The following is a 16189-nucleotide window of genomic DNA, read 5'->3' as shown; positions in this document are numbered from 1 at the left end:
GGTCAGAGCTGTAACTTGTCAAAGCAAACTGATTTTATCCAAATTTTCTAAATAATTTCAAAATTTTTGTGTTACAGCCTATATGGAACCTACTTTAAAGTCAGGATATGCAATTCTGTTCCCTGTACAACTCAAGATCACCTATTACGTCAGTAGAAAAGACATCATCACGTGTTCTTGGGCAAAAAAACAATTTACCTAGAGACTCATGTAGAAAATGACAAAGTAGATTAGTTTTTACCACTGCTAAGTAGTAAGAGAACTTTACAATACATAGATTCTTATGTTTTTGAGGTATTATATAGTATTTGCTGGCATTTCTATAGTATAAGGCTTGTAGTATGAGGCTATGTAAATCACTTCCAAAGTATTTCTAAAACATCAGAATTGACTTATTTTTTGATCCATCTTGAAGGTATTAGCCAAAAAGAGTGGGAAGACAGTCCTATTTCAAAGGTTAAAAAACAAAAACAAAAAAACCCTGAGTGTTACTGTCCTAAGTCTTATCGTCAACAGTTTCGTGGCCTTTAATATATTTTCTCTTTTTTTAACTACACAAATATAACTGTCTTGCAACCAAAAAAGCTTCATACAGTAGGAGGTGAATTTAAGTGCCATCTAATACAGTTAATAATCTAGAAGATGCTTTTTGAAATTATTCCTCAAAACAAGAAGCTAAAAACTAAGGGAGATGTCATATTTTTTCTGAGAAGACACGGGCGTCTAATCCTTTCCATTTTTCTTGATTAACAAAATCAAGAACAAAAGATGCTCCGATTACTCTTAACGCAGTTTCAGCTCTTTTCTCTCCTTTAGCAGTTGCTCCGAGATCATGTGTGTGCTTTGCCCCTGAAATGTTTGTATAAAAGATGACTGGATCCCTGGTAACTGTTTTCTTAGAATAAATCACCGAGCTGAGCGCACAAACGTGCTCTGTGTTGTGTTGCAGGGGAGGCGCTTGCTGCCCTGGGCAGAAGAGTTTTCTACTGCAGAAAGCCTTTTTCACATGAGCTGTTGCGGGGTTTTGCCTTGGGTCTCCAGCTACCTGTATCGGTTTGCTTGAAACATAAAAAAAAAAAAAAAAAAAGGCGTTTATTCCCATCTGGCTGCAGCTTCAGCTTAGTGCTGTGTTTGCTGGGTGTGGTTGCAAAATTACTCCAATTATTGGGTGTCTCAGATGTTGAGTATGTGCCTGTAAGTGGCAGGTAGCCAAGTTTAACAACTTGAGATGCGGCTTTAATGTAGGTTAGACAATATATTGCTAATATAGGTCAAAGTCTCTTCAATTTTATATATATATATTTTTTAGTTCTGGCTAATTTCCTCTTAAAACATAGGCCCTAAAAGTCATCAGCTGAACTTGTGATAGAGATGGACCCTTTCAGGTGCTAGCACTGTTTTCCATTGAACTCCAAGCAGTGACTTACCAGTACATGAGTATACAGTAGAGTGGTTTTATTTATCTATTTATTTTCTAACTAGAAAGTCAGTGCTTTGCAGGCTTCCACTAACAAATTTCATCCCTTGGAATGTGGTTAGCTGTATATATTAAATTTCAGAATTGTTTTTTTTTTCATTGTTCATTCTTGGGTAAACACAACTTTTTCTTTAGTGTTTTTTTTTTTTTTTTTTTTTTAAGTATTTGGTATTTAAATAATGTACCGTAAAAAGATGATGTTTCTGCAGAAATGCTGCAGTGTATCAAATACAGAGAGTTCAGTCAAGGTCAGAATTTTAACTAGAAAGTCTTCAAATGTTCTCAAAAGTGCAAAATTCAGGACTTCTAATGACAGTCACTGACTTTCATAATAACAAGTGTATGTGAATGTAAGCTTTCTCTGTTGTGAATCTCTTCTGGGTTTGCTTTTGGTATCACAGTGTTGAATGTAGGACATCTTCAGTAACTGTTAAGTGAGCGATATTGATTTTTACATGACTGAGGAGAAATATTGTAGATTAAATGAAGTTTGACATTTTTGAAACTTAGTAAAGCTCTTGGCAAATGTTTCTGAGAAGGTTTTGATTTTAGTGGTGTTCTAGAAGGAGGCTGATTAGTTTTGATGGATCCCACACTTTGGTCTGGTAGTAGTGCAAAATCATCTTTCTGGTTAAACAATTAGAACAGTTAATTTCAATGAACTGTTTTTAATGTTTTTCAAATACTTATCCCAATGATACAGTGAGTCTGCTGACAAATACTCACTTAAATATTTGGAAGAGCTTTTATTGGCATTACAGAAATACAGGAGATGCAGGTAGGTCCATAAAATAGGTGATTTTTGAGCAGAAGCTAGATATGGTAACAAGGTGTTTTCCGTCACTCTCCAGTGGTCTAGTTTCTGTCCAGGTCCATCACCTCCACTGATGAATTCTCCTCTCTCCTGAGAGCTGTCGTGTGTACATGCATCCTTCATGCATCCTCCAGGAACTTTATGTTCTCCAGTTTCTCTGCCTTTAGGGTAGCTTTAAATATCGTCCATTCTTTTTCACTTTGGCCCCAGAGGTTGTGGTTGGAAACGGTTGTTGTGTTTGGTGCTTCATCCCACGGACCTCAAGGGGGTTGTGAAGAGAGGAAGAGGCAGAGAAGTGGGAAGTGGGAGGTGGGAGGGTGCTGCCACGGAGGCCCACAATGGAAATAGTGGTCGCTTCATACGGGAAGAGATTTGTTGCCTATTTCTCTGTGGCGTGGCAGCCTTTTCCCGTAGATGCATGACCTTGCTGAGTAGTAAAAACAAAATACTAATGTCAATATTTGAACTTTGCTTCTGTTTCAAAAACTCCCAAAGCTCTCTTGGTAAAATGTTCTCTGTTCACCTTGGATATCTTCAGGAGGAGTGTATAAAGTGGCTGACGGTACTGTTCCCAGGCACAAAAGATAATTGTAAGTATTCTTTTGCTGGATCACAGTAATGTTTCTGGTTTGGTGTTGTTTTTTTAAACTGAGAAAATTGTAATTCCTGTGCTCTCCACTTACTGGTCACTTTGGTCAGAACTTCAGTCCCAGCAGTATACATAGAGCAAGTTTTTCTTTTTATGTGTATAAACATATGAATATTTTGTTGTTGAACAGCCTTGGATTTGAAAAACTGTAATTATCCATAGTATTCCATAGTAAACTATAGTGGGTTTTAAGGCAGAGGTTGAACAGCTCGCCTGTGCGAAAAAGAATGATCATCTGGAAACTTTGAGAGTTTCCGTGATGGACTGGGGATGCTGAACAATGAAAAGTGGCAGAGTTGGAGAATTCAGTCTCCATGCAGCCTGTTTACAGGTTCCTGATTAAAGTATTTAGTCAAAATTAGTATCAAAAGTTAACTTGAAATAAGAGGTTTTTCAAATTCAAGCTTTTCATTAGTGTGTCAGTATTATTGAATTGCTTAGTGTTTTTGTTGTCAGGAAGATGTCAAAAATAGGTTTGGGTTTTGTGGTGAAGGTTTGTCAAATATTTTGAAGTCAGAAACCTGTCTGTTGGAAGACCTTTCCTGTTACTAAAGAGCATGTGACATTTTGAGGGTCAGTGAAAAATTGTGCTATTCTTTATATATGTAGTTTTGTAAATCAGGGATATGTGCAAACATCAGCAGATAGCACTGCGAGCTGGGCTTTTCTTGCCTTAGTCCTAGTAATGCACAAAGGGATAAGAAATGAACTACAGATTGTGGGGTATGATTTGAGAAGGCGTAGCCATCTCTTCTTTCTCATAATTAACATGTGAACCTGTTAATGACTTATTTAAGGCCCATGGTACAAGACAGAATATTTTCAAATGATTAACCTGAAAAGATGAGAGCTTCTAAACTAAGCAAGGGCAATGCAATATAAAATGTGGACCATGCTCTTACTTCTTGTGTCTGTAAGATTTCAACAGCTCTAATAGCCATTTGATCGAAATACAAACTTAGTATTTTTGTGCTTTTGCCAAATTACTATGGAAGTGTTGACAAAACAGCTGTGGAAGTCATTCATTACATTTTTGTGAAGTCAGTCATCAGATTCTTCTTTAACTTAACTGCATAGCTTTTTGCTTTATATATAATTCTTTTTCTCTTATAGTAATCTGAAATTTGCTGTATAGAGTTTTCAAAGACTGTTTTAAAGCTGATAACCAATGGGAAAAAATGCCTGAACAAAACTGCTTTGGAGATGTTGCTTTTAGTGAAAGCCACTAACATAAATACAAGATGTTGTTGCAATAGTTTAACTCTTTAAAAAAAAGTTCCGTTCATTATGAAAACAGAGGAGTAATTTTCTTCTGGTTGGTACCTGAAGAGGTTTTCTATTTAGTTAAAAGCCAATTTTAAGATGATTGACCTAGTAGTGGTAACTCCTGGAAGGCATGAAGGCAAGAAGCAGCAGGAGGGCGAAGGGGCATTTACATGGGGCCTCTTAACCTGACGCTTAAAAGTTCTCAGGTGCAAGCGAGAGAGACGTGCAAATGTCAGAGTGGCGCTCGTGTCAGCACTCTAGACTGCAGAATGTGTTCAGTCATGGGGCTGAGAGGCAGCTGCCTTTGGAGGCTTGTGAGCTGGTTGCAGGGTGTTGGCTGACCGGTGCAGGACTTGCTGCCTTCAGATGAGTGGGGCAATAGTCATTCCTGGAGGACGAGGGGTGTTGGAAGAGAGGGAGACAGTCACTGATCAGTATCTCAATGCTGGGTTAAAGGAGCATGAGTTGTAAATAAAACCTGAGGAGAGCAGCCACCTCTCATTTCTGTTCCCATCCCAGTTTAGTATGGAAAGGGTGCACTTGGTCTACCTTGAAATAATTTGAGATGGAGGAGGCCTTATGCTATCAGAAACAAGTAGAGATCTTCTTTTTTAGTCATTTGAACTTGGAAGTCCAGTTTGTCCAAGAAGGAACCAGAGGCTCTTATGCTTGAAAGGATTGACCAGAAAAAAATCATAAAATCTTGTTAAGAATAGGAGCCCCGGTGCAGATTTATAAGCTGGTCTACCAGACAACGTTGTTGAAACATAATGGAGTACAACTCACCTGAAGGAAGATACGGTAGACACCTGATGTGAACCAGCAACAAAGTGGAAATAGACTGCGAGCCCTCAAAGTTTTCTACTTTATCTCTATTCGTTTGGCCTGAAAAGTGTAAAAAGCATCACAAATGCTTTGTCACCTTTTCTTTCATTCACTAATTCATTTTCTTTCATTCCTCATTCTTTGCTTCCTTTCAGAATTCATGCATCAATGTATAAAAGATTCATGTGTGATAAAGTTTGTGGGGGGTTTTTTGTTTTAGGTTAAAGTTCAGTTTGAGCAGCAGCATGCAAGTGAGGTCATCTCTCTGCTTGCTGGAAACATGAGGACTCATGTTACCTGCTGCCATTTGTATGGCCCATGTTCAAAATCTTTAGGAGGAGAACAGCTGGCATAATCTGGAGATGGAGCCCCTGGACTGCTTCTACAGAAGCGAAATAACTTCCCAAAGGCCTCGTTGTGCTAAGTCTGCAGTTCTTTCCGTCTTCAAACTTAATCCAGGACCACTGGGTTTTATACAGGCCCAGTTTTAGCAGAAATTCTGTGTCCTGATCAGTAAGTTTTGGTAGTGAGGAGGTAAATCCAAAATCACTGCCAGTTGCTCAGTAGCTCTCCTGTCTGTATCTTAGGCTGCAGAATTCAGTGTTAGTGAATATGGTCAAACAGGAGTTGCTTTAGCCATCAGTCGTAAACCACTCGGAGGGGAACCGGTGAGGTGACATTTCCTTCGGAAGTATCTGTTTGCAGCACTGCTGCAGTTGGTGTCTAGTATACTCGTTTTCCCGATTTGTTGCGGACTGGTGTATCTTTGTGGTGAAACATCTCTGCTTACATAGCTCAATGTGCTATAAATGCAGGATTCGTGTACCTACATGCTAGGCTGAAGTACAGTACATAATTGTCATCTTAAGCATGTGGGTGATGGTATGTCGAATACTGAGGGCTCCTTATGTGAGCGCTCACACGCGAAAGCGCCGAGTCTTTCCTTTTGCCTCTCCCGTTTCCTTTGCAGGGTCCCATGCTGTAGTGTCAGGGAGCAGCGTAGCGAAGCGGAGAACAGGCAAGGCGTTGTAACGGAGACGTTCTCCGGTGTGTGAAACCCAAGGTGGGAATTTCCCAGCCCTTCCTTCTTACCGCCAGCAGTACAGGCTGCGTAGGAACAGAGTGAGCTGGCAGGGGAGTAGCTGGATATGAAGGTAAAAATAAAGAGCCAGCCCATTGCCAACTTTTAAAGCCAGAAGAGCACTGGATTGCTATGTACATTAAGCAAAAAGTATTGGGCCCTGCCCTTTCCCAAATACTAGTCGTGCTGCAGCCGTGGCTCTCCCATGCCAGAAATAGAACTGCAGTATTTGCTTCGTCAGCCTCCGTCCTTTTTCCCAAATCCCCTTGGCTTCCCGGCGACTTCGCCACCACCTCGCATGCTTCGTCCTGTCATTTGTTAACTTTTGGTCCATTCTGCCTTGGCTCACGGATAGTTGCCATGGCCCTGCTCCGATGGGGTTCCGGGCCCGGGGCTTGTGTGCCGCATGCCCGAGTCATACCCAGCCCATGCCACCAGCAGGCAGCGGGACTGGGGGGACACTGCGGGAAGGGGCGAGGGCTGGGGCAAGACCCTTTCTGCCTAAGGCGTAGTATGGTCCTTGCAGCATAAGGAACAGTAGTGCTGGTCTTTGCCTGGGAAGCTCGGGTCAAAATCTCCAGAGTTATAACCTTAATTAGGAGGGTCTGATTTGGGGTTAGGAGCAGGTAGATGTAACAGGTATTTTGATTCAGCAGAATAATGTTGGCGAAGGCAGAGCTGTGTAGGTGTTGCACTGAGTGCAGGCTGTGAGATGGAAAACGGAGGAAGTGGGACATCACAGCAAGTTTCTGGGGAGAGGGCTGATGAAGAACTTAAAACGTGTTTCGTTCTTAATCAGCTGAGCACACTGGATGCTGCTCAGGCTGAGTATTTCCTGAAGGAAGGATGGTGAAGGATGTTTGTCACTGAGACAAACCATTTATCTCCCAACGTTCTCGTTTTGAGTGCAGTGGTGACACCGAGGCATGGGCAATGATGCCTGAAGGAAAACAATACCCAGGAATCAGTCAAAGCAACTGGTTTGTGTGAGACCGCTCAAAAATGCGTCCTCCATTTTGTGCTTTAGCTGATGAACGGCAGTGTTGAAATAAATTCCCTTTACGGTTTGTGAAAACTCTGCCGCTGAAATGCTGGTGCAGGTTTTGCAGCTGTTCTCGCATTCTTTGGATGGTTTCTGAATGATTTCAGTCTCTTTTGGCTCAAGAGGCTAATTGCATTTTTTATCAGTAGCTTTTAAAATGGCTGCTTTTTCTCATAAGCATCATATCAAATGGCAAGCAATATATTTTTAAAGACTTTCCCTGTCCAACTAAGACAGCTATGTCTTCCAAAAAAGACTTGATGAAAAATTTAGTTTTTGCTGAGTGTGACAAAATCTACGGAGCACATACTTAAATGGATTTTATAACTCATGTTGTTAAGCTTTGCCAGTGTTAGTGTTTCCTGGAATTTAGAAACAAGCTTAGGAACAATTAATCAGAAGAACTTGCTCAGCATAGCCTACAGTAATGTTGATGGAACAGAGTATTTTCTTGATTTAGCATGTTGCCTACAGTTTGAAGAGTATTATGTGCATATGCGTGCATGTATGCACCTTGGGGAAAAATCCTCAGCCTGGTTTCTTGTAATGGACGTCTTCCACTTCCAACATAAATTAAAAGAAGCTGTGGTGGTTTGGCAGCTCTCTGAAATGAAGGTTCAAGTTTGGTCCCCAGAATCGTTCTGTGTTTCAGCATAGTTAGTTGGTCACCTGATGTTTTGTCTGTGCTGTAATATATCTGACATGGATCTTGAAGACGAGCTTTCAAGAGAGAAACTAAAGAACCAGATAATCTCCTGGAATTTTTCTGTGTAGTGTCATCTAGGACTGCAGACCGGTTGTTTTCATTACATAAGTTCTCAGCTGTAATGGGCTCTTCTAAAATGTCAACCACTTGCTGGTAAATCTGATTTTAATCTCCCTAGAACTCTGGTATCTTCTGTTAATACAGGGCAAATCCTGATACTGTAGCTGTTGTAATACCGAAAAGGCTTACTGATTTAAAAAAAAAAAAAAAAATCCTATCATGAAGAGAATATAAAGATCATGGTGCTATGGACAGTTTTGACTTCAGACAAATATATTTTAATGGGGATTGTTTTGTTCTTTTGGTTGCTCCTTCCGTTGCAGCTCTAGTCGTCCCAGCAGCGTAGGGTTGAGTCATCAGAAACCCCAGTGCCCTTACACAGCCCAGGGTAATTCCAGGTCCTTGTAATAACAGGAAAGAACAGTCAAGCAAAACTCTGGTGGTGGTGGTGGTGGTGGTCACAATCAGCAGTGGCTGGGACTGAGATCTCCTTGAACATAGTTTGAATAAAGAGTTCCAGTACCGAGCCCTCTCCAAAAACAGGAATATGTTTCCCTTCTCCGAGCTTCTTAAAACACATTGTCTCAAATCAATATCTCTTGAAGATTAAATATATTGGAATTGTCTTAAGTCTTAAAGTATTAGAAAGATAGACAGACACTTTGAAGGCCATCATTCAAGAAGGAAAGATTTGAATGGAGTATGTTTCCTGTGAGCTATTCTTATTAAAAAAAAAAAAAAAAAAAAAAAAAAACACACCTTGTTCAGAGCCTTATTTTGTCAGTAGATAATAATGGACTTTCCTCACAAATTGCATCTTTTTCTAATGTTGATTACAGTAAGGGTTATGCACTGTTCACATGCTGAAGGAGGTTCTCCTCTGGATGGAGTAAACCAGTTTGTCTAGTTTTTGTTTCTTAATACAGGGGAAAATCCTGACTTTTTTTTTAAAGATCTCTTAAATGACTTTAAAAAAGATCTTAAAAAAATAACATGCAAATAGTAGGTCTTCTGTCCTGGAACCACTAAGTTGCAGCTTCCTTTTGCACAGGAAATGACAAGATAAAACTAAATAAGTGGTTCAGTATCCTCAGGATGTTTGCCCCAGTTTGAGTTGCATATTTCTGCTAATTGCTATCTTTCCAGTAATTAATGCTGATTTCTGGTAGGAATTCAGTATAGTTCTGCATAGCCAGGACATATACTAATGTTACTTAATTATTTTGTGTTACCTTTTATGCTGCTCCTCTGAAAAAGAGTGCTTTTTTCTATTTGGATATTTGGTAGGGAGAGTGGACCCTCTGTGAAATGAGAACCTTCCACACAGGCTGTAGTTTTGTCATCCGCATACGTTCTTGACTGTGCAGGAGTGATTATTAGCCATGCTTAAAAAGTAAAACACGTTTCAATACAATGCTTGTTTTATCTCCGTTGTACCTTACTCCTGAAGTGAACGCTACTTTCTCCATCTAGTCACTGTGTAGTTGCAGATCACTAGCTCCCACTTTACAGGTGAAAAGCAGAGGTACTTTAAGTGACTTACGTTGAAGAACACAAGAATTCTGTGGTTGAGTGGAAAAAAAAAACCCTTGTGGTTAGTTATCCCATGCTTTAAACTCTCAAAATCTGTCTACGTTTTAATAATAGTAGCTGTCTACATTTTAATGGTAGCTGTGGCTCAGGTGTGGATAGGTAGGTAAGAAAATGTGTGTAGAAAAAGGCTATAATGCAGGGCCACTTTTTTTTTTTTTTAATTAAGGGCTTAGTAATTTAACTGCCCCACCTCAACTAAAATATTACCTACCTTACTGTTTTTATTCCTGTGTCTCTTATTTCTGTTTTCCAAGAGCAAATCTGGACTTCTCCGTTATGGTTGGTGGCTTCCCCCTGCCACCTAGTCAAAGAATTGTGCTTGGTTGGTATTAAACATGCAGAATCGATACATTCCCAAAAAAATGAGAGTTGACAGTGACTTTCTCTGATAAACTGTTTCCTTTCATGATAGGCAATATTGCCCTCTACTGGTTAATTATAGGTTAAAGAATCTAGGTTTTCCCCTTTTATGCAACAGGATTTCTTTTCTGCCCAAAGGTTTGATACTGTTGGGTGAAGCAGAAGGCAGATTTTGGTCCTAATGCAGCTTTTCATGGAATTACAACTTATGTTTGAGTTCTTTTTTCACCAGAAGTTGCTTTTCATTTGAGAGAACCTAATGCACCTGAAAACCAAACTTTTAATTACTACATTTGAGTATAGAAACAGTGACTATTCTGAATCCCTAATCTGCAGAATTAACCTGTAGAAGTATAACTTCTCCAAACTGGTTTTGCAAGTGAAGTAAATGCAAGGTTTTTAATTATTAGTTGTATTAGCAGAATAAGACCTTTGCTTAAGACCATAATTTGAATTGCAGCCTCAGCAGGCATCGCCAATCCCCCCCTTGGCCTGCCCTGTTGGTGTGGCTGCATGATGAGCTGGAGCCAGGACCTGTCCGGGGTTAAAAATAAGCTCACAAAAAGAGTGTTTATTTTATCTTGGATCGGTTCCCTGATCTGGTTCCCCGCACAGCCGCGCAGGCTCTTGTGTGGGGGTGGCGGAGAGGCGGTTTGGGGCAGAGATGGGACACACTATAGTATGTGGGAAAAGAGCAAACAGTTAATGCAAACAGCAGCTTTGTTTTGCTTTACAAAGGGTACCAAAGATAGACCAGAGAAGAGATTTGGAGGCTCATACCATGCCCAGCATAGTTTTCAATTCAATACCTGGATTGCAGCTGACCTGATACGGCAGCATTAGCTAAACTGTGATGCACCTCCTCTTCTGCAGCTAAGGAAGGGGAGAAATCTCAGATGGTTTTTTGGTTTATCTACCAAACTAAAGCTTGCCTTTAGCTCAGGAGAAGAATCTGACGACTCTGTTGTGTGACCGAGATGGATTTAGCTGTAAAACTGCTGCCTGCACGGTGGGTGGGAAGCAGCCACGCATCCCACGCAGCTGCCTCTGGGGCGGGGAGGGACGGGCAGGGACAGGCGTTCCTGAAATAGGAAGCACACGGTATCCTTGTGGAGGAAAACTGGGTGACTTTGTGGTCCAGTTAAAGTTAATGGAGCATTTCGCTGCAGCTATCACTGCGTTATGAGCTCCGCTTTGCGGCACATCTCGTGTCTCCCAGGGAGGCGCCGAGGGCAGCCTGCGAGGGGATTTCTTGCAGTGTAACATAGTCCAGGTTAGCAAAACACTAACTACACCTCCGCGATGACAAAGTTTGGGAGCTTATGTGGAAAGGGTTAAAACCAACTTTCAAACGGATCCTGGCTCACCCTGAATTCAGTATCGGAGAGCCCCCTCTGCTTTTCAGTGTGGATCGCCACCTCCTTCCAGGCCAGGGGGAGGTCTGAACCAGTCTCTATCAGCAAGACAGGAATTGTCCAACCTCTTTTTTATTGGTATATCGTCTTTCCTGTAGTGATGGAAATATGAACCCCATTAGAGTAGGACGCGCTGTCCAAAGAGATGATCTTTGCTCCAGACCGTTTGCAGAAGAGCCGCAGTCAGAGGACAATGTGGGCAAAGCCTCCAGGAGGCGCATCGCCACTTTTCACAGTTGAAAAGTGGCCGAGTGTCCCAAAACTTGCAGGAGGTCTGTGAGAGCCAGGCGCTGTCCTCTTCCAGAGCACAAGCCTTGCTCATGTCTGTCTGGAGCTGCAGGCTGAGATGTGCCATGGAGAGCATCTCTCAGAGGATTTGATAGAAGGCGATTAGCGCTAATATCTCTTTCTAGGTTGCAGTTGGGTTTAACTGGAAAGTTGAGAGCACTGCATGTCTGTCTGTTTTTTTGTTGTTGTTTTTTTTGTTGTTGTTTTTTTTAGCTTGGACTCCTAGAAAGCCTGAATGCTTGCTGGCAGATCTTTCTGCTACTTGCTTAGGCTGCCAGCGTTACAGGCCTGGTAACCCAACCCGACTCGCAAAGCAGTTGAGCTCTACAGGAGCATTTCCCAGCAAGGGCCGATCGAGGAGGCGTAACAGGGCAAGAGGCATAGTGCAGAGCGATACCGTGTACGTCACCAGGGAGTAATAACATTACTTTGCGTTCTTCCAGTTTTAAACTGCTCCTTTCATGCAGGCTGAATTAGGCTAAAGCTGGGGAGATGCACCTCTGACATGGAACTAATGAGCGTGTTTGTAGCATCTAGTTTAATACTTACCTGTGGTTGTGCCCATCACATCAGCAAGTCCCTTGGAGATGCATGCAAACTCAGAGCGTGAAGAAAGGCCTGCAGTGCATTTCTAATCCCTGCCTCTGCTTGCTAATGTGAATTTGAAACCTGCGTTTGAAAGCTGACTTTGTGCATCAGAAGGCAAGCAATGCAGCCTGTGTTTTCATGGGAGGGGAGGCATCTCCTACTACTGCTGCACTATAATTTGTTAGGAAGTGACCTCCCTTGACTGTTTTTTTTATTTGTTTGTTTGCAAGAGACTGGTGTGTCTGGTTTTCCTATTCATTTTTATTCCTACCATTTTTCATAGACCTGGTATCATCAGGCTGTACGCTTCAGTGCTGCTCGTGCCAGTTGCTCTGTGCACCCAACATCATGCACAAGCATGAAATCCTGCAGTCGCTTATGGGAAGCTGGGAACGGGGATTGCTGTGAATCTGGCATCTCGCCAGAGCATTTTTTTGCCTGCTGCCTTTTGTAGCTGAAGTGCTTTGCCCCGCGTGAGAAAGAAGTGGTTTTTGTCTTGTTTGCTTGTGCCTTTGAAAAAGTGCAGGAGACTTCGTTGTAAAGCAGTGTGAGTGTATTGTGGGGGGATCTGTGCCCAGCCGTGAAATCGGGTTGCCTCTGTAACGCCTGCGCGCGCGGGGCGACTCCGCCGCTGGGGTGAGCAATGCGGGTCGCACGTGGGAGCCCTCCCGCTCCCCCCAAACCCGGGGCCGCCCTGTGCTCTGAAATGACTTGTTTTTAAAAAAAACACCTTGCCTCCTTTTCCTCATGCCCTCAGAAGGATCTCCCGATGCACGGTTACCAGGTAAAGACAGGGGAGCTTGTTGTGTTTGGAAGTGTCGGTTCGACGCACACGGTGAACCGGGTATTGCTACAGGGGTTGCTTCATGCCTGCGTGGTGCTTTTTCCATCTTCAAAGCATTTTTGCAGCCCTTAAGTAGCAGCAACGCCCCTCCTGGAGCAGCTGAGGCCCGGGACCTCACAGGGCAAACTTCCCGCGGGTGACACACCGCGCTTGGTGCAAATAAAGTGACGCCGTATTTCATCAGCTCTATTAAAAGTGCTTAAGTAATTGAATTAATGGAACTTTAAAAAACCCTTAGAGGACAAATGTGGCGCCCACCTTCCTTCTCCCTCTCTCTCATTTGCTTTCTCCATTGTATGTCATGGGCTTTTTCACTTGTTCTTGTCTTAGTGTTTCCTTATCAATGTGTGGTGGTGTTTCATTGCGCGCGTGTGTGTTAGGGTAGCTGAACACTTAGCAGCGTTGGTGCTGTTACAGTTTTTGCAGCACAGGGAGCCTCTTCATCAGCGAAGCAGCGTGAGCATTGCCGGAGTACCTCATCCTCCACGTTAATTTTTCACATGGGGTTTTTGTTTCCACTATGCTCCTCTCCTTTGCTGTGTGTGTGTCTTGCCCCCCGGATCACGCTTCACCTCCTGCGCCCTCAGCACCATCCCTGGCTCCATTCGACCCTTCGTGCTTCTCTGCCCTCCCTCCCTCCCTCCCGGGACGTCCAGCCTCGCCGGCCGGCATCTCCAGCGTCTTTGCCCCTCGGCCGCCGCGGGCATCTCCCGCAAGCGGGGCCGGGCGCCGAGGCCAGCGCACCCGGACACCTTTTCCGGGAGGATCTGGCATGGCGGGAGACAAGGCCGGGCGCGCTCGGCGCCAGTGGGGTGGGAGCAGCCGGGTCGCGGGGAGGCCGGCGGAGCAGCGCGGCGGTAGCTTAGCGACGCCCGATTCTTCCCGCTGGGTTTTCCGTCGTTTCAAGCTCACCTCAAAGCCTCGGGAGCCCGGCTCTCTTTTCACCGACTCTTTGCTTTTCCAGGCGAGGCGGACGAGGAAGCCTTTGCGGAGGAGTGCCGACGGAGAGGCCAGCACGCACTGCCTTCCCAGCCTGCCGCCCCCCGCCTCCTGAAGCCACACAAGCCCGCCGGCTCCCCCCGCTTCGCCTACCACTACAACAGCGACGAGGTGGACGAGCAGGACAGAGCCCGGCTCCCCGGCGGCTTCGAGAGCCCTTTTTATTTATCAGGTGTGCACAACCGCGGTAACGAGAAGCCGGCGGCGGCGGCTGGCCGTCGGGGCAAGGCCGGGGGCCGAGGGCGGCGCCGGTGCTGCGTGCTGACGTAGCGCCCGCGCCCCGGCGGGCGATAAACGGCCGCGCGCGCCTCCCTCCCTCCTGCCTTCGCTCTGCTCCTCCGTTTAGTCTAGGCAAGCGCCCCGGGGCGGCCTGGCCCCGCTCCGCGCATCGCCGTTACGCCCCGGCGGCGACGGCGTCGCGCTGCCGCGGCGCCCGCGCGCTTTGCTCTCCCGAATTAAGGCTTTCTAGAGATTAGCTAATCGCCGCGCTGCGCCCGCTCGCTCGCTCGCTCGAGCCGCGCTCGGCCTCCTTGCCGGAGGAGGAGCTGAGGCTTCGGCAGCTTAACGTTATTTCTGGAAGCTGCGATTTTAGGCTTGTAAACCCTAACAGAGGGCGCTGAGGCCATTCAGGCAAACAAGGAAGCACAACAGTCGCCCTGGTTATTTCTGGAAGTAATTAGTCCTTTGATAGCTTTCCTGTCCCGTAACGTTTGGGGAATATAGTCCACAGGCTGTCTTGGACAGCAAAATCCTCGTAGCGACTTGATTTAATTTGAGTCCGTGGTCAGAGATCGCTCGGGACTGCCAGGACAGGTTTTTCCGAAACGTGTGGATGCCCTTCTGCTCTACCGGGTGCCCAAACCGCGGGCCCTTTCCAGTAGCGCTGGGAAGCACGAGTGCGGCTGGGCTCCGTGGGGTGGACGCAGCTCGGGAGAAACATGCCTTGGAGGAGAGGAGGAAAAAAAGGCTGCCCCCCCTAAAATGTGCGCACGCACCCACTCTCAGCACTGTACCGACTCCTGCTGTGCTCATTATCCTTTAAATCCGACACTATTTTTGTACAGAAGACCTCGAGATACCACGTGGGATGATAGCTTGAGGGAATGATCAGAAACAAGTGAGCCTTTCAGATCTTTGGGGATGGCTACATTAAATTTTTATCAAAAATTTTTTTTTTTGATAATTTCTGTACAGAAGCCTGAATCTAACTTCTGGGCTGCTGTTTTGAAATATCCTGGACCAGGGTTACATGTTTTGTCTCCCGTGTCTGTATTCGGCAAAACAAAGCTTTGGATCTAATTTGGACGCATCCGGTTCTCTGCAGTCATAACGGAGTATTTGGTAATGGTTTCCAGAGAAGTTCTGAGTTTAATACACAATTGCAATTTTTGGAGCAATTTTAACATTGCTTAGGACTTTTAGCTGAAAATCTATTTATGCTTTTAGATGCACAAGTTTACAACTAAAATGCATTTCCAGAAGTATTCGTGCAATCACGAAAACCTCTAGTCTACCACTAGACTGTGAGTTACTATAAAACTCCACATCACTTTGTCATTTTTCAGGTATAAAAGATTCAGGATGAAACCTTGATTTCAGTGAGGCTAAGATTTCCCTGTTGCTTTAAATATTTTGCCTGCCGTTCCGCTGACAGACAGAGGCTGCTGAAGGACGGGTTGAGCTAGTCCTAAAAACCTACACGAGTGTCTCGATCCCTCTCTGGGAAGCTTGTACGTGAGGCCAAGCCAACAGTGCGTTTCTCCTTCATGGGTGTCCACCTCCATGGAGCGACTTCCTCCAGGGAGCAGGCCGGGCTTGCAGAGCTTTGCAATTGTGTAGACCACTTGCTCGCTCTCGGCTGGCTTCTCATTTATCACTGTGACAGCTGCCACGCTTCCATGGGATGGCGCTGGGAAAGAATAGCGTTCTGCAGGCCTTGATCGAAAGCCCACTCGCTTCAATGGAAAATTGCTAGCTTCAACGCCTGAAGCCTGGCATGGTTCCACCTCGAATCGGACAGTTTTGCCACTGCTGGCAAATGGCCCTTGGCAGCTAAATTGCACAGCGGTTTTAGACCTCATCCCAAGTAGCGTGTGTAAAGTAAATTCTCCATAGTTAACGATTTCCCTTGCAGCTGAAATGGTTTCCTTTCCTAGCTGTAAGAGTGGGAATGTTTGGTTTT

The 16189-nt window shown here is 44.5% G+C and overlaps 1 protein-coding gene across 1 annotated transcript in view; it reads left to right on the top strand.

Moving 5' to 3' along the window:
* DNAJB6 (DnaJ heat shock protein family (Hsp40) member B6) overlaps positions 1-16189 on the top strand; it is a 61867-nt gene that overhangs the window by 38363 nt on the left and 7315 nt on the right. Inside the window, exon 9 of the mRNA XM_067291932.1 lies at positions 13973-14179. Within this exon, the coding sequence (XP_067148033.1) occupies positions 13973-14179 (207 nt within the window). The remainder of the gene's footprint in view (positions 1-13972; positions 14180-16189) is intronic.

The sequence above is a fragment of the Apteryx mantelli genome, chromosome 2 (genome assembly GCF_036417845.1).
Source record: "Apteryx mantelli isolate bAptMan1 chromosome 2, bAptMan1.hap1, whole genome shotgun sequence".
In the NCBI taxonomy this organism is placed as follows: Eukaryota; Metazoa; Chordata; class Aves; order Apterygiformes; family Apterygidae; genus Apteryx; species Apteryx mantelli.
This window is presented reverse-complemented; position numbering and strand designations above follow the sequence as displayed.